Below are 20,278 nucleotides of genomic sequence, written 5' to 3'. Positions count from 1 at the left end.
GAGGTCATCAGTGGATGCTTGTTGGGATGATATTGTCTTTTAAAGTTGGATTGAGTTGATTGAGGTCTTCGTAAAAAGTATTGCAATGATATCTTTCTCGATACGGCAAATGTACAATAGCGGATCCAGGGGATGGTTGGGAGGCACGTGGCCAAGTGGGCCCCATGAAAATAATGACAAATTTATAATATTGGAAATTTAGACAACAATGAAAATAACATAAATGAGAAATATAAAACTGGGGAAAAATAAAAAGATCTATTATAAATAAAATTTTGAGAAAAAATAACAATTATCTTAGTGATTACACACACATATAGATATGTATAATATGAAAATTAGTGACACCCCCAGCCCATGAAATTATTTTCTGGGTCCGATAGTGCCTGAGATACATGAAACGAGTCTCAGAATGACTCCAAGCGCGGGATCCGGGTAGCACCACCGACAAGTAAGTTTGATTTACAGAAAGCAAGTGATGATGACTTTTATTATCTCTCACTTATCTTTTAACTGACTTTATTTCTACTTCCTACTCTCTTAATTCTACAAATACTCCCTATCCTGAAATTTTATATATTCCTCATTATACATCTTCCTCCTATACACTATATTTAAAGCCAGCCCATTTCACATCTGTTTTCTAACTGCCTTTTTATCAGGCTTACGAACATTAAATGTCCACCCATATATTTATAACCTTTTCCCTATATCTTGAATTTCTATTTTCTTATTCTTAACTGGATCATCCGTCCGACCCTAACTTAATACACACACACACACACACACACACATATATATATATATCTTTTATATACTGGATCATCCATCCGACCCTAACTTAAAGTATACATATATATATATATATATATATATTATATATATATAATACCATCTTTTAATAATATATATATATATATTATTATATATATAATATACTATATATATATAGATATATATAATATATATACTATATGGCTTCGATGGGCAAAGTAGTTTATTAGTTTTTTTGATGTACATAAATCGTTAGTTCAAAGCACTTTGTACTTTGTTTCCAACATGAGCCTATCCATTAATACGACAGAACTCCTGCAGACGTGAGGCGTTGAAATCAAATAGATCTGAAGGCTAATAACTGAGAGAGGAAAAGGCCACTGAGAAATGCCAGGAAGTAAACAGGAACAGATGTCTGTATTGATCACCATCTTGTCATGGGGGGCGCTATAGCTGAAATTCAAAGTACACAGCAAAAAACTGATGAGAGTAACTATAGTAGATTCACATCACCCGTACATTTGATGTCTAGGCCAGTCCTTGCAACGCACCTGATTGGCTGTTGATAAGCCAATACAGGGCTAGAAGCTCTCAGTCTCTCGAGAGTGTTCACATAGGCAGGATGTATGTTCCACCTCTCCTGAGGGATACTTTTGGAAGACGTACCCATAAGGAGGGGTGGAACATACATCCTGCCCATGTGAACACTCTCGAGAGACTTAGAGTTTCCAGCCCTGTGATTGCCTTATCAACAGCCAATCAGGAGCGTCGTAAGGGTACTGGACCCTAGAACTATAGGTGGTTTCAGACAGTTAAAATTTCAATATACGATGACTTCAGGCATTCGCGACTGAATGGCGGAATCGGCTGGCGGTTCCAGAAACCAGATCCGAAAAGGGACTAGAATATAGGGTAACAGGAAGGAAACCCTGGATTTCCAATGAGACCTGATCTCTTCCTCTCTCAATTATTAGAAATGTGATCTATCTGATTTCTACGCTTGCAGTCTAAAGGAGTTCTGTTGTATCTATGGATAGGTTCATGTTGGAAACAAAGTACAGTGCTTTATACTACCGATTTATATGCATCACAAAAACTAATAAACTGCGTTTTCCGTCGAAGCCACTTATGTTTATGAAATATATATATATATATATATGATATTATAGATATATCATATATATATAATTATAAATTATATATTACATACATATATAACTATGTATATATATATATTTATATAATATATATAATGTATATATATTAATTATATATATATATATATATATTATATATATTATATATATACATATATATATATATATATAGTATATATATGAATATATATATTACGATAGTGTCAGATGGATGATCCAATTAAAAATGACACACAGAATAATTAATCAAATGTTTAGAATTATATAATGCCTTTATTTTACAAATTGGTCTGTTCGATAATATGTTGTTATGCTCCCTAGCTCAATATTTACTTCTTACATACATAGTGCAATTTATTCCCTACGCCAGTGATCAATTTTGTTTAATACAAGGCGTTTTTGGCGCTATGGATTAAAGTCTGTTTTTTGATATGTGTGCGTGTGTGTGTGGACTTCTCATCCTTTCAATTTTTTCCCCCTTTTCTTTTCACATCGAGACATTCTAATCAGTGGAAGCTTCTTTTGAAAAGCATTGGCCCACCGGCTCCTTACAGAACGTCCTCTCATTAAGGGCAATATCAAATACCCTCGCTTTCCTTCCCTCTTAGACTGCAGCAGGTTTATATATATAACGCTTCCTCCTTGATGAAGACCACACTTTTATTTTTCTGGCTCCTTTCTTTTATTTGGCTCCCGTCTGCCTTCACGTTAAACAACAAACAGCAAATAAAATGAATATGCCGAAGAGTGTCAAATAACTGCACGTTACCTGTTTTTTAAGTTGAAGATGACACAAATTATGTGAATTTTGCTTTTTCACATACTAGACAACTGTCATTTTGGCACTTTATTATTTCATAAAGAAGAAGATTATTAGATTAAGGTATATCACTAAGCTCACCCACAAGTGCTCATGAAATGCAGTTATTGCAATGCTTTATTTTGCTGTTTGTTGCGAATGAATCAATCTTTATTCAAATTCGGTACCGCCTTTTTACTTAGAGCACTCAGGGGTTGAAAGAACGTTTCTAAGGTCTGGCGTAAAGATAATCAAGCCAGATTTGTATGAAATTAAATTATTAATGTTTTCGTAATTTTGATAACAAAACATAAACAAACGAAGTGGAGGTTATGAGAGGCAAACGGCTAAATGAAACTCTCTTGGAATTTTCCTTAACCAAAAATGGCTGAGAGTGACGTCAGTATTAATGAGAAGACTCTAATAATAACCTTCGAATTATTGTTATCAGTGAGGCTTCAGATTAGTATTCGTAATATAGAGGTGTGATTTTCCCATTACCAGTTTGATTAAGTTGAATGCAAAATTTAGGTCGAAGGTCAAGCACAGGGATATATGAGGTAATTCAGAGCTGCTCTGAATCGGAGATTGACAATACGAGGTTTGAAAGGTGTAACAGGAGGAGAACCTCGCACCTCCAATACGAATCAATATTATTAAGAGAGAGTGGAAAGTGAAATGGAAGAAAGAGAACATGAAAGGAGGTACAGTAAAAAGAACGAAAAAGGTTGTATCTAGAGCCGAAGACACGCTGCAAAAAACCTTAAGTAAGGCCTACAGTGTGCCGCATGAGGTGCACAGATGACACTACATTAGTTAGCGTCGTGAGTTATCCATTCCATCTAACTGGAATGCACATGAAACAGCTAGTCATTACAGTTACAATGGTGATACTTGGATAGTCTATAAACACTGGAGGCGCATAACCTAGAACTTTATCTTCCTGTATGATGAACAAAAACTGCTTGTCATTATCTGAAGCCGGAATAGACATTATAAAATAATACTAAACTTTCGAGAATTACTTCCCACCAAATTTTGTTAGGATGGAGTAATCGCCATATTACCTTAGAATGAAATAGAATAGTTAATTATTGATGCGAGACATTAAGGCTTGACACCGGCACATTGTATGAATACTGTCTTGTAACAGCAGAATTACATAATAAAGTTGGCTGGAATGACCTTTTTAACTTACTTGCGCTTCCATTTATCCAAAGATGCTTTAGAAAAATATTATTATTTATAGAAATGAATTATCACGTGTTTACAAATTTAGCAAATTTGCTGTTATGTTTATTAAATTAATGCAAAAGTTTACCTCTTTTCGTGAACTTCTTGAAGAAACATTCGTCTTAATTCGGAATTGGTTTCATTGAAATAAAATCAGCATTCGTTTTTTATGGTACAGAAATAGAATGAAGACCACTCATTTCGAAACCGTTGTTTTCTTTTGGCCAATACTCGGGGAAGATTTTATTTACTCTGTATATGATTTTGTATTCTTTGGTCTCCCTGCACTAATGAAACTCTCCATTTTCTCTCCTCTCTTTTCAACAGTTCGTGGATGGTTGGGAGTTGGGTGGGGAGGTATTTCCCAGCGAGATGGATGCGCCCCTGGAGGGCAGATTTCACGAATTCTGTGGGAAGCTCAAGAAGAAAGAGTTCATGTCCACCGGGAACGCGGCACTCATTCAGTATCGCATCCCGACGCGAGGAAATGGCTTCAAAATCACCGTCAAATACACGAAGAACCCATCACGTGAGTTAATGACTCTTCCAGTTTCTTACCTCATTTTTTTGGCTCTCTCTCTCTCTCTCTCTCTCTCTCTCTCTCTCTCTCTCTCTCTCTCTCTCTCTCTATCTCTCTCTCTCTCTCTCTCTCTCCCTCTCTCTCTGTAATATATATATATATATATATATATATATATATATATATATATATATATATACTATATACTATATATAATTAGTTTTGAAAATATATTGTAGTCACATCAACGATTTACTGTCAAAGGTAACTGAAGAGTTTATATATATACATCATACATACATATATATAATATATATATATATATATATATATATATATATAAATATATATATAATTTTGAAAATATGTTGTAGTCGCATCGATGATTTACTGTCAAAAGTAACCGAACAGTTTAGTACGCTGGGGAGTGTGGTGATTGTGTTGAAGTTTCATTTTCAGAACTCCTCTCGAGAATGTTTCTGATTGTTGCAATCTATTGCCAACTCAGTTATTGCAAAGGAGAACCTTTGCATTAACTTTGGTAATAATTTAATGTAATGCTTACTGAAATTATAAACGGTTAATTTTATATTCATTTTTGTAAATTCGATATATATATATATATATATATATATATATATATATATATATATATATCAGAATGATTTCCTTTGCACATTTACAAAATATTCTGAAATTTAGCTACATCTAACTCTCCTAATTGGTCTACGCCTAGGAAATTTGTATGCACTGCATGTTGGTCAAGTTCGTGCAGTAATCATTCCTTCGCAAGTTTTAATTTGCTTTGGCGTTTTCAAAATCGTTACTCTCTGTTACTGAACGAACACCTCTGCCCGATATTTCGGGAGAGAGAAAATCGTCGAGAAAATCACGATCTCAGCGAGAAAATGCTGATTTTCGCTTAAATCCTCTTTGCGCTCCGCTCAAATTCTGTGTTGCTTTCTGAGGCGAATAACGCTTCATTAACGGAAGGTTCACTCCGCCACGAGAGCGCTATTAGCTCTCTCCGGCTTCCATTAAGATCTGACCAACATTTACCCTTCCATCACATTTCTTCTCGAAGCCAAATGCTCGACATGTTCTGGGCATCTTCAGAGGTCAGTGGCATCCTTTGAAAATAATATGAATAATATCATTTGAAAATAATATGCAGAAATGTTACTCATAGAATGATGAAACTAGGTCATAAATATCTGATAATGTATATAGTATTGTATATATATATATATATATATATATATGTATATATATATATATATATATATATATATATATATCATGCACATATATATATTTATACATATATGTATATACATACATACATATATATATATATATATATATATATATATATATATACATGCACATATATATATTTATACATATATGTATACATACATACATATATATATATATATATATATATATATATATATATATATATATATATATATATATATATATATATATGATGAAAATCGCAGGGGCTCTCTAAATGAACAGGTTTGTTTTGTCAGCGTTTCAAGGCTGGAAAATTACGCGCACTGAATAATTAAGAATCCACTTATATACTAGGAATCTGTCTCGTTTTTACAAATATACGTTGAATAAAAAAACAAACGGAATACTTCAGAGAAACACCCACCCAGGCAAGAACTGAAAAAAGTTACTAAAAGAGGCAGGAAGAAATGTACATACGGCGAAAGTGAAATGTCAAAATTCCAAGGAATTAGGCTACAAACAGTTGGACGGACGAAGACTGGATATTTAACGTAGGTGCATTTGTTTTTATCAAGAGAGACTCTGATTAATGCCAAACAATGAATATAACATCGTCGTTAATTTTACATTTCAACTATTCAAATATTGATAATATTTTGCGAGTGGAATACGGTGAGCGAATGAGGAGTATACAGTTTTCGAAAGGGAGAAGAGAGGAAGAGGGAGTCTGAATAATCAAGAGGTCTGGAAGAGTGAAAGTGAGAGACGAGAGGAGTGAAAGAGTGAAACGGATCCTGACCTTCTCCAGCGTTTCCTTTATATTCTTGGTGGAGTGGGCGCCTCGTGCGCTACAGAGAAAGAGAAACGCCATTGAAGTAGCCCTGGAAATAAGCGAATGGGCGAAGAAGAACAGAATTCATTAGACGACACTGAGACGCCTCATTCATTCGCTTTTTCGTCCGTGCATTAAAAGCTGTCCGTCTTGCGGTCATCGGCAACAGGAAGATCATTTGTTATGCAATTCAGCTTTTCACTTCACATTTTAAGGCAATTTAAGACACAAAAATTTGGCATTACTTAATCGACTGAAACTTATTTTTCTTTTGTATATAGAACTAGTGAATAAAATTAATGAATATTAAAATAAAATCTTTGTTTATAAAATATTGCCCATTTTGGCGGACATTGATTTCTCGACGTTGAAAACAGATAAGGACGTTTTACACCTAAAATACACTCATCACACCAAATTATTTTTACTTAAAACATTATGATTTAGAACTATTTTATAAAGATTTATAATGTTTATAATTCTGATTTCTAATGGGGATTTTTTTTTCAAGATAGGGTAACAATGTAACATCTTAGCAATTCAAGAAAACGCAATTTCTATGTTTGATATCCTTTTGTACTTGAAAAAATAAACGAATTGCTTCCGTACTTAAGGTTTCACTGTAATCAGCAAATCTCGATCATAAAACAAAGCTTTTGTATAACTGTCTCAGTATGTTTATGGTTTAAGATCATGACTATTCTATTTGCTACGGTTAGTAATATAAAGGGTGGGCGTAGCGTAAATTTCAATGGACAATGGCTATTCTCTTGAGACAAACCGAGGAAATTTGTCAAGAAAGTAACATAATTTCAAGATGTGTTCTTAGTGATTTATAATACAGTATGGTTAATTGTCAGTATCGGATAATGGATCTCCTTTTAACTTTAATATTCATCCAAGGAAAATCATTCAGTTATTATATTGTGAGAAACAAGATCAAGTACCACCAGTGAGTTTATTAATTGGTTTAGTTTGTCAGATTGTTTTTTTATCTTTTAGACTGATGATGACGAAAATTTTCATTGGTGATTTTTACGAGTTTTACCAAGAGCTAATTAATGATCAGATTTAAAGAGAGGTAGTAAGGAACTTTTAGAAAAAGAGCTATCTCTCTCTCTCTCTCTCTCTCTCTCTCTCTCTCTCTCTCTCTCTCTCTCCAGAGCTGCGCCGACGATCGAAAGCCGATAGGCCTCATCGACACTAAACACGCGTTCGGGTGAGAAGTGGTGCCCTCAGTTAGGTTAACTATGTTAATTTAAGGAAGGCTAGCTTAGGATTTATCTCAACGATGGTCATTGATCACCCTTGGCTGAGTTTCTTGGTCTGTGAACAACCTTGCTACTAGTTTTATTGTTACTAAGTTAAGTATATCTTAATTTTACCAGACCACTGAGCTCACAAACAGCTTTCCTAGGACTGGTCCGAAGGATTAGATATTTTTACGTGGCTAGGAACCAACTGGTTACCTAGCAACGGGACCTACAGTTTATTGTGGGATCCGAACCACATCGACAGATGAATGTCTATCACCAGAAACAAATTCCTCTGAATTTCGCGTTGGCAGAGCGCAGAATCGAATCCGGACCCTGAGATCGGTAGTCTAGCACGTAACCGACTATATTATTGTTACTACTCTGAATCATAACACTTGCCATTTCTGCCTGTGCAACGTTTTTCATCCATCAATCCTAATTTGAAGCAGACTGCTCTAAACAATCAGACTTTTTATAGACTAAGAACTCAGGTTACAAAAGAATCTTTTTAAATGAAAAAAATATCTACAGGGAACTTTTTCTCTATTAAGTACTCGGTTTACAGATAAAAAATTTTTAATAAAAAAAAAATTTCTACAAGGAAAATCAAGTCTTCAACGTTAACACAAAGTGAACGTATGAATATTTGTAGTTAAGGCTGTTTTTTAGGTATTTATTTATTTAATTTTTATTTTTTCCGGTTCACTTAGCCATGGGTCCCCGGGCCCATACTCCCGAACTGTAACCGAGTACCGGAACCTTCCCTCGATTAACCTAACCTAGCCTAGGGGCATGGAGGAAAAAATAAATGACTGGTGCTATGCTATAGTAAATTCACATCACCCGTGCATTTGATGTCTAGGCCAGTCCCTTACGACGTATCTGATTGGCTGTTGATAAGCCAGTGACAGGGCCGGAAACTCTCAGTCTCTCTCAACAGTTCACATAGGTAGGATGTATGTTCGATCTCTTCTGAGGGATACTATTGAAAGACGTATCCCTCAGGAGAGGTGGAACATATATCCTGCCTATGTGAACCCTCGAGAGAGAGACTGAGAGTTTCCAGCCCTGTGATTGGCTTATCAACAGCCAATCAGAAGCGTCATAAGGGACTGGCCTAGACATCAGATGCACGGTTGATGTGAATCTACTATAGTATACATCACTGGAATTTGGTCCCTGGGAATACTTTCAATTTACTGGTTCCCTGACAACGTGAACGGCAGCCAATTAACAAGTTCGCGACGTTCAGAGCAAATTGTCCCTGGTTACATAAGTAGGAGAATATAAATACAAATAAGTAAATCACAATTAGAGAGAGAGAGAGAGAGAGAGAGAGAGAGAGAGAGAGAGAGAGAGAGAGAGAGAGAGAGAGAGAGAGAGAGAGAGAGAGAGGCTTTTCCCATCGTACGCGAGTTGATGGACATCGACTTACCGTTCTTTGATTAAGAATAGTCCAATGAAATTTTAATCAAACTAAGTATGCTTATATGCTACAGCCATTAACATAAGCGATGCCTGTGAAGCAACTGGACGTAAGTGCTTTATACTTTATCGGTAATATTTTAACAGTTGTTCAGCGTAACCCACCCCCCTTTTTTATATAAAACTGAACTACTCAATAAGCAGTTTTGTGAAGGAATCAAGCCTTAGACTATGTTAGAAACACGGTTGGAGTAATTGTAATTTAATAAAAATGTAATTAATTACAGAATTTGGGGTAATTGCAATTAAAAACGAAATTATAGAAGGTCATTATAATTGATTTAATTACAGGATGATGCAAGTTCTTTGCAATGATAAGATTGAAGTGGTAAGGGTCTGGTTCCATTAAGAGTAATGGGTTGCATATAAGAACGGCATAATCCAAGTGTTTCTTAATCAGTGCTAATAAATACTGTTTTAATAATGGAAATATTTCATGAAATCCTACGAGCTCGATTTGCTCTCCTCAATACACTGTTCCCTATGTCAAAGATCAGCGTTTCCTCTCGCACCCAAATCTTTTGTAATTGTAACCGTGTATGTAATTGAAATTGTTAGGTAATTGTAATTGTCATGTAATTGCCATTTCCAAATATAATTATAAATGTAATTGTAATTTACATTTTTTGAAAATAACTGTAATTTATTTCTTCAAGTGTAATTACTCCAACCCTGGTTTAAAAACACCACCAGTCACCATATATCACCGAAACAATGATGGAATGATCATGTAAATACTCTCGCGAAGAACTCGATCACAAAAGTAATTATTTTGCATTTTGTTCAGGTGGGACCCCATTACATAACAATTACAGTCATTAGTTGAGAACAGTTGAGAATTAACATTTTTAAAGAGTTGTAAAATATAAAATATGAGACACCTCACTTTCCTGGCACTGAGTAGAGAGCCAGTGATCGCAATGAACACTTTCTTGTAAATACATACGGGCATAATAAAGGGTGTCCATAAAGTCCCAGTACCATTCTGATCAATAAATACTTGTAATGGTACTGGGACTTTATGGACACCCTGTATATATATATATATATATATATATATATATATATATATATATATATATATATATATATATATATATATATACGCACGTGTGTAAGCTTGTGCTTTTGGAGAGAGAGAGAGAGAGAGAGAGAGAGAGAGAGAGAGAAAGAGCGAGAGAGAGAGAGAGAGAGAGAGAGAGAAAGCAGATGTTCAGGGCTGTTTGGTCCTGATGAATTTAAGTAATTAATCACCAGGGAATAAATATGAGAGAATTTTTCGTTAGATCCCGCACGGATGTGGAGGTCCCATCTGTTCGTTAACGACGTATGGGAATGGGGACAAATTTAATATGGAAAATTTTCAAATCAAGTTCGTCGACTCAAAGAAAATGTAAGAATTGAATTAGCGTGCAAAGAATACACACACACACACACACACACACATATATATATATATATATATATATATATATATATATATATGAATACTCATCACATCACCGTGATTCATATAAATCATTCAAGCTACAAATGTCCTTTAATATCTAATTCGCTCTACCTCGGAATTGATATATTTTCATATATGTACCGAGGGGGAATTTTTAGTTGATAATAATTTCGTCCCCCAATGGGATCGAACCACCGTCCAGTGGACGGGAAACGAAATCAGAAACGGACAGTGACGCTACCGAGTCGGCTAGCAGAGCGGCTATAAGTTTATATCGATTCTGACCATTACAAATCACCGTCGATCTCTGCGTTTTCGTAATTAGAATCGATATGAAACCCCCTCAACCATGCTAGCCGATTCGAGTGTTTGACCAACGCAGCCTTGTTATGAAATTACACATTCAATACTTATCATCACGTGATTCATATAAATCATTCGAGCTACAAATGTCCTTTAATATCTAATTCGCTCCACCACGGAATTGATATATTTTCATATATGTACAGAGAGGGAATTTTTAGTTGATAATAATTTCTTCCCCCAGTGGGATCGAACCACCGTCCAGTGGACGGGAAACCAAATCAGAAACGGACAGTGACGGTACGGAGTTGGCTAGCAGAGAGGCTATAAGTTTATATCGATTCTGACCATTATAAATCACCGTCGATCTCGGCGTTTTCGTAATTAGAATCGATATGAAACCCCCTCAACCATGCTAGCTGATTTGAGTGTTTGACCAACGCAGCCTTGTTATGAATACTTATCACATCACCGTGATTCATATAAATCATTCGAGCTACAAATGTCCTTTAATATCTAATTCGCTCTACCTCGGAATTGACATATTTTTATATATGTACCGAGGGGGAATTTTTAGTTGATAATAATTTCGTCCCCCATGGGATCGAACCACCGTCCAGTGGACGGGAAACGAAATCAGAAACGGACAGTGACGCTACCGAGTCGGCTAGCAGAGAGGCTATAAGTTTATATCAATTCTGACCATTACAAATCCCCCTCGTTACATATATGAAAATATATCAATTCCGAGGTAGAGCAAATTAGATATTAAAGGACATTTGTAGCTCGAATGATTTATATGAATCACAGTGATGTGATAAGTATTCATAACAAGGCTGTGTTGGTTAAATGCTCGAATCGGCTAGCATGGTTGAGGGGGTTTCATATCGATTCTAATTACGAAAACGCCTAGATCGACGGTGATTTGTAATGGTCAGAATCGATATAAACTTATAGCCTCTCTGCTAGCTGACTCGGTAGCGTCACTGTCCGTTTCTGATTTCGTTTCCCGTCCACTGGACGGTGGTTCGATCCCATGGGGGGGACGAAATTATTATCAACTAAAAATTCCCCCTCAGTACATATATGAAAATATATCAATTCCGAGGTAGAGCGAATTAGATATTAAAGGACATTTGTAGCTCGAATTATATATATATATATTGATAATTCTATATCTATATATGTGCATATGTGTGCATATATATATGCACACACACACACACACACACATATATATATATATATATATATATATATATATATATATATATATATATATATATATATATATATCGTGTGTGGGCTTGCGCTTTTGGGGAGAGAGGGAGAGAGAGAGAGCGCTAAAGCAGAAGACAGGGAAAAAAAAGACTGTAGCTACTTCCGGTATGACAGCACGTATGTTGAGGTCTGTTTGGCCTGATGAATTCGAGTCATTAGTCTCCAGGAAACAAATATGAGAGAATTTTTCGTTAGATCCGGCATGGATTTACAGGCCCCATCTGTCCTGCTAGTTAACAATGTATGGGAATGGGGGACGAATCTAATAGGAAGGAGGCTATGGTCAAACTGCATTGTTTAAACACAACCAACTAATTTCCCAGCTTTGCTATGGTTTTAATCCCCGACATGTCTTACTTTTAACTAACTAAATTGTTTTTTATTGAGGACATGAGTAACTCATTAAAAATCATTCTTTATTCTAGCAGTTCTATTAATAGCATCATTCTCCAAAATTTCATGATAAATACAAGTTTAATTAATATTTGAGGTCACTGAACTATTATTATTATTATTATTATTATTATTATTATTATTATTATTATTATTATTATTATTATTATTATTATTAATTGCGTCCATATGAATAAGCAGTTTGTAACGTAACAGGAATTTCTACCTCTAATCTACTGTTGTAATCACCGATAATATCAAGAATAATAATATTGGCCTATTTAAAGGCAGGTCTTCTGAAGTGATCATATTCATATTGTTCTGATGGATATTGTTCCTAAAATTAATATGATTATATGGATTCATTTGATTAATTAATTCTTAATTGTAAAGTAGAGCCAGTCGGTTGCTGCATATCTAATTCCCCATTAACGACATTTAATGCAACAGGCAATTCCTGCTCTCTTACGCTTAAGTACGTTATTGTAATCTCTAGCATATCCATTATCAGAGCCGGTCATGTTTTACATCTTTCATCTTTTCCATCATAATGGTTGAGGTTGGTATTGAATTAAATTAAACTGAATATAGAATTCAGGCCAAAGGCCAAGCACTGGCACATATGAGGTCATTCAGCACTGAAGCGGAAATTGACCACATAAGGTTTGAAAGGTGTAACGGAAGGAAAACCTCGCAGTATCACCATGTATCAGTTGTTAGAAGAGGGCTGGAAAGTCAGATGGAAGGAAGAGAATATGATAGGAGGTACAGTAAAAGAAACGGAAGGGGGTTGCAGCTAGGGGCCGAAGGGACGCTGCAAAGAACCTTAAGTAATGTTTGGGTGAGGTTGGAAGAATTTACAAAATTAGAAGTAACATGATATTACAAATTAAAATAAGGATAAGCTTTAGAATAAGCATAAAGAATCATTATATATAAATTCATATATACTTATAAATACACATACTTATTCATATATATACAGTTTATAGCTGAAACTGAAATGTCAGCTCGTATATCCCTAGACTGATTGGCAAAACATGGAATTGGACAACAAATACTGACGATTGGGAATTTGGTACATTAATTAATATAATCATATTAATTAATGTACAAATCAAGCTGACCTTACTGGACGTAGTAACTACAGAAACACTGCACTTATGTCGACTGCAATGAAAGTATTCAATATTATTTTTTACATTGAGCTTGAGAGAGAAATCAATAAAATGCTTTGAGATGAACAATATAGTTTTAAAGGAGTTGCGAAGATAAATATTTGAGTTAGGGTATTGTTCAGCTATATATGGAATATAAAATTTCCCCAGCTGATAGCTTTATTGATTGTGGAAAGCCATTTCACAGCGCCTACAGACCAACATAATGGAATTGTGTCTCTATGGCATTCATGCTTAATATATAAAGATAATCGAGATTATCCGTGAACGAAGCAGGGCTTATCAATGAAGTCTCTGCATAGTGGAGAGCTGCAAGGGGAGGTCATTTAACGCCTAATGTTTGATTTTATAATGAAACAAGTTGTTTTCTGTACAACGTATAATGCTGTATAAAACCATCAGCTATGCCCGATAGCGTTTCAGTTGCTCACCAGATGCGGTAGAATGAGGGTGCGTCCCATGTCCCGAAAAGCACTGCCAGATGCACGATCCACGGCTACTTGAACCTTAGGTAAAATAACAACTAATGAGGCTAGAGGGTTGCAATTTTGTATTTTTGATGATTAGAAGGTGGATAATCACAATACCAATTTGGAGCCTCAGTCATTTTTTTTAGATCTGAGGGCGGACAGATAAAGTGTGGAAGGACGGACAAGCCGGCAAAATAGTTTTCTTTTGCAGAAAGCTAAAAATGGCCGTAGGCAGCACAGAAGCGTTAGACTCCCTACAGAAAGTTGACAGATAACGTAGATGATACTTTGGTCAGTAAAACATTAGGAGATTTAATAAGCGAACTTAACAGAATACATAATATATCTACTGAGATGATACTCAAAATAGAGTTCAGAAAACCCGAAGTAACGAGCATAGAGTATGCATATCGGGATGAAAGATGGTAAAGAAGATGAATGAGGTTGAATTTTCAAATACCTATTTAGGTACAATGATATCCAGCACTATTCTCTCCAGTAGGAATTAATTGAAACAATAAAAAAAGACAAATCAGACTTTGGTCTGACTGAATACGGTTGGGAGATCAAAATGGCTAAAATAATACCCAAAAGGAAGAAACCAGTACGATCTGCATTACCATATGAACCTACCATGTGAAAATGAAACTTTTTGTCGACTTTTAATATAAATATATAAGAAGGATAGTAGGAGTCTGATGACATGATAGAGAGAAATTATACCATATGGGAAATTACGAAGGTTCCGTATATAGATAAGATAATGATGAACGGGATTTGGAGGTGGCTTGGACATGTCCTTCGCACAACCTATGAGAGATCATTGCCTAATAGTGTAACCTTAGCTTTTGTAAGCAAAAGAAGAGTTATTAGAACCAATCCCCCTTTGGACGAACACTGTAAGAGATGAAGCCGAAATGACGCCGGAGATGAGTGGCGACTTCAGTTAAGGTCGCCACTAAAGTTCAGTTATACCTTTGCAGTTATGCCTGCACAGTCGGCCTGTGCAGGCAAACCTGAACGTTAATATGAGCGACCTGCACAGTTTTCCTCGCCTACGCAGGCGACCTGAGCAAATAGCTCGTCTTAATCGATATGCTTCCGGCCAAACGGCCTGCGCATGCGCACAACGTTAATGAGGGGAAGCAACTTTTTTGGCTCAGTTCGCTTTTCGTCCCCGCACTGTCAGTACGTACCAGTCAAGAACAGTGTTGAGCTTTATAAATCTAAAAGTGTTTATACTTAAATTAATGATGTATCGGATTTAATGTTTTCTTAACAATTGATACGGATGTTAGAATGATATATATTTATAGTTGTGCGATTTTTCCACGGGAAAAATAGTTGCGCAAAATGATTGCTGAGAGTTGCCGCATCATTCTTGCATGTCTCGTAGATTTCATTGATGTCTTTATGAATGAGACTCTGCGTAGGCGAGTAGAATCCAAAGTTTATCGTAACAGATTAAGCCTATGTATGTTTATTCGGGTTATAAACCATTCACTAAGTCAGTTCTTATTAAATGGGAATAAATATTCATTTTGGTGAAATAACGTAAAACAAGAATAGGCCTATAATGCGTCTATTCAAGATATGCATTATATACGTAGTTAATTTTAAAAATGAGAGTAAGATAATATTGTACTCTGAGGAAACAATATAAAACAATATGAGATTCATTGCTCACACCCCATGGAAGCCAGTTTTGAAATGAAATTAGACTAATTAACACAGATGAAACATAGGAATTGTAGCAAACTATGGACGTTCACACGTTGTATCACATCATAAGAAAGTAATTTTTATAATCAAAACAAATCAGTATTACCCGTTTTAATGAAACAGAGAAAAACAATATTAGACCTATAAATGTCAATTTTGAAAACGACCTAAACAATGCCTAACTTAATGTATCTAATAACAAAACTCTTCTTTCATTCGTAAGATCTTCTTTCTTTAATAAAACATTCAATAAACATTATGAGGGTCCTTGGGTTAGCGCTAAATTTAAACTTTTTCAACACATTCACAGGGTAATATTGAATTCGTTTTTGAACCTTTCATGGGACGTCTTACTTGACGTTTATGATTTTTGTTGTACTCCCGTCGAGCTAATGACAGCCAGAGCGTCGTTCGTTGACGCCGTGGCTACCACGGAGGACTTAGAAAAAGACTGTATCGTTGGTGGTGAAGGATTGCCTGCGCAGTCGGCCTGTGCAGGCAGAACTGCGTAGGGATAACTGAACGCTAGTGGCGGCCTTTAGACAAAACACGTGGCATTGGCGATATTATCTTATAATATATGTATGTGTGTGTGTTTATGATAGAGCGGATTAAGGCAGTACTCTCCATTTCTGGTGGTGACATTTGCCGAGTGGTTCATGACCAGACATATGCTCGTATACTTCATTCAAAATAGTTGTCATCCAATTTTCATCCCAGTCGAATATTTTCTATGGAACTTTTTAAGTACCCAATGGTCAAAGAAGGAAATGGACAGTATTTGTTGTTTAAATACACACACCTGTATGTATATATATATATATATATATATATATATATATATATATATATATATATGCGTGTGTGTGTGTGTGTAGTGTGTGTGTGTGTGTGTTGGTGTGTGTGTGTGCACTTGTGTGTAAGAAATTAAGAATTAATAAATAAGACATACACGTAAGCACACAAACAAAGACGTACACAGGCCTATGCCAACTGAACTGTATGGAGTTAGTAAAAATAGGCATACATAACAGTATGTCTGTGTGTAAACATACACACACGCAATATATATATAGATATATATATATATATATATATATATATGTATATATATATATATATATATATATATATATATATATATATATATATATATATATATATAGTATCTAGCTCAATTCGGTCAAAATTACCGTTAAGTTGGTCCTAAGAAACAGACGGACACATAGACAGACAGACAGGCAGAGACAGAGAGAAAGAGGGGGCGGGACCGGTCTCTGAAAGTTCTAGTTTTAATGCTAATTTATGTATCGATTTTATTAAAGGTTCGTCGTTAGGCCTATGAATCCGAAGCGCTGATCATTAAAGGAGCTAATGTAAAAAGGAAATAAAATTTCAAAAGGATGTATTTTCTTGGCATTTTTGCATAACATTTGCTTGTATGACTAAAGATTAGCTTTATTTCAGAATATTGATTTATTTTTTTTCATTTAGTGACAGCTTTTTGAATCCGATTAGTTATTTTCAAAAGTCTACAAGCAGGTCTCTTTCCCATGACACTACTGGTGTTGTTAGTGGGGTATGAAGAGAACTCAAAAACGTCCAGGCCTCATGCCCTAATCACCACATGCCCTGCTCCCTATGCTTGAATCACTAGATGCAGGGCACTGACAACTCTGCAGCCTACTGTTTGAATGTTATTCTGGGTCGGTGTGCCTAAAAAGATTCTCATCTAACTTATAATGTTTGATATTGTACTAATGAGTAGAATTATATTATATATGATTTTCATGAAGACTGATGAAACAGCATTGTTCAAAGAAGAATGAATTTCCTCATCTGTTATTATTATTGTAGTGGGATATTAGTGGTAACGTAAGAGATGTATAGTTTTAGGAAACTGAAACGGTTCTCTCCTGATGGTCGTGTTGAAGCCAATTTATAGAAGAACGTAGCCGTGAATCTTGACTTCAGATTATGATAACTAGTCATACAAGGAAATATTATACTGAAATACCAAGAGGAACAATTTCCAAAAGCTTAAAGAGAATCGCCGGGAACAAAAGTGAAGTTGCTAACGGATTTTGAGATATTCCAGTTATTAAAACCTGGTATGCCTCTGAATGCAATGTTGTTCCGTTTGCTGATATAACCAGTACAGGAGAAGCGCTGACCAGGTTAAGTAACACGACGGAAGGTCATGTAAAAACATGGAAACTTGAAACAGAAACTATGGTCTGTCATTTTTATATCTGTCATTTTTATAAAGATGAGCCTGGCGTGGTTGATGATGAGCTCAGTTGTGCACTCATTCTAAAACTACTCGTACACTGCCATCTCTCCCCTTAAAGGAATGGCTTCTTGAGGCCGGGATGGACGAGTTCTGATAAAAAAAATGCTTCATTTGAGAAACCAAAGTTTCTGTAAATAATACAGTGCTTACGTAAATAATTAACTACAAGGTCACTAATATTAGCATGCAGTCCACACAAGGCAAGACAAGGCTATGAACGTATAGATCCAGGAGTTTGCTTAGCATCTCCACCCAGTTAAGAATAAAAATCAATAAAATTATATCATACTAAAACCAAATTTAACAATAAATACTACAATAGTAATAGTAAGAACATCTGTGTATAGATAATATCAGCCATGAGAAAAGTAACGAAATGTCGGGCACAAATGAACAAGGAAAGGCATAAGCTCCAGAATAGCCTTGTCACCTGAAGGAAAGACAGTAATGATGGTAAAAATAGACTTGATAAGGACGGGCCAACCTCTTCACAAACCACCGTTAAGCTTGTAAAGACGTCATCCAAGAAGCATCAAGAAAAAATTGACAGAAAAGTCGACCTAGTGCACCCTCAGGCGAGAGAACTTGATTCAAGCAGAAGGCTCCGGTAAAGAGATTATGGCACTGTTCAAAACTAGAGAACCGTGTTGACAATATTAGTATCTATGTTAATAACGTTAATAGTGTTATCAGTTCTTATACTGTTTTTGACAGTATCTTTTGTCAATAATTCATTACATTGATTACGAACAATTACGAACATTCATATCAATATTGATATTCATATCAATATTACTATTAAAAGAAAACGCATATAATCACATGAGTCAGTAAAATGGGAAAGTAAATCCACAGTAGTATGCCTGTTTGGTTTTGTTATTTAAGATATATAAAAAGCAGAAAGCTTTCGATTGACAAGGAGGACGGTGCAGGTCATCGAAAGCTTTCCGCTGCATATTTAAATAAAACCAAACACGCTTACGACTGTGGATTTACTTTCCAGATATTACTATTAGTATTATATTTTATCATCATATTTATATGAATATTATTATATTCAAACTCACATCGAGATCGAACCCAGCCCTCTCGACTAAAAGGTTCGCTCTCGATGAGATATAGAAATTTATTTCAATTAATCATGTGGCTGTATGTTGATTTTCATGATCATTTCAATCAAAACTGCTTTTTTAAAGGTCTCACGGTTCAATTAAAGGACGGAAGATGTATTACTTTTCTCTAGGTCTCAAAAACAACGATCGCTAGAGCCCTCTTGTCTGGACATTCTGCAACTCGTTCTAAAGCTAACTCCCTGATAAGAACAGATTCTGACTTTCAACAACCGTTTTGTACGTCCAAAGGGAGTTCCTAGTTCACACTTGGGATAAGCATATATTTATAATCAATGGCCAGCTTTTAATCATAAACAAGAAGTCGTTGGGTTCCCACCTTCCACTACTGCCAAATGAAAATTAATCTTTTTCTAGCCTTATTAAAGGGACAGCGCTTACTGCTGGTCCTTTAAGACGTTAAATGGACTTCCAACTTTTCCAAAAGTGCTAGTAGTTACTCTTTCTTTGTGAAAAGCGGTCGAATCAACTGTAAATTTTTCTGCTGTATCTCTGTCGCCCAACCCACAAGCAGTTTATGTAGCAGCCGATCGTGCTGGTCTGATTCAGAGCTATCCATTTAGTCGCAAACAATTCAAACTTTACGTAGTGAAATGACCCATAAACCCAATTCTCCTACGAAAGTTATAATGGGCACAGTTGGCAGTGTCACATATTCGCTGTCTGAATTCCTAGTCTCATTGTTACAGTCGTTGATTAGCACAATTTCCAAGTCACATATTAATTCTGTTGATCGTTTTTAATGAATTATAAAAATGTA

At 35.4% G+C, this 20,278-nt stretch overlaps 1 protein-coding gene across 2 annotated transcripts in view; it reads left to right on the top strand.

Moving 5' to 3' along the window:
* LOC135224235 (corticotropin-releasing factor-binding protein-like) overlaps positions 1–20,278 on the top strand; it is a 201,085-nt gene that overhangs the window by 166,316 nt on the left and 14,491 nt on the right. For both annotated transcript variants that reach the window (XM_064263097.1, XM_064263093.1), the window contains exon 4: positions 4,291–4,492. In XM_064263097.1, coding sequence (XP_064119167.1) covers positions 4,291–4,492 — 202 coding nt within the window. The remainder of the gene's footprint in view (positions 1–4,290; positions 4,493–20,278) is intronic.

Source organism: Macrobrachium nipponense, chromosome 20 (assembly GCF_015104395.2).
Source record: "Macrobrachium nipponense isolate FS-2020 chromosome 20, ASM1510439v2, whole genome shotgun sequence".
NCBI lineage: Eukaryota > Metazoa > Arthropoda > Malacostraca > Decapoda > Palaemonidae > Macrobrachium > Macrobrachium nipponense.
This window is presented reverse-complemented; position numbering and strand designations above follow the sequence as displayed.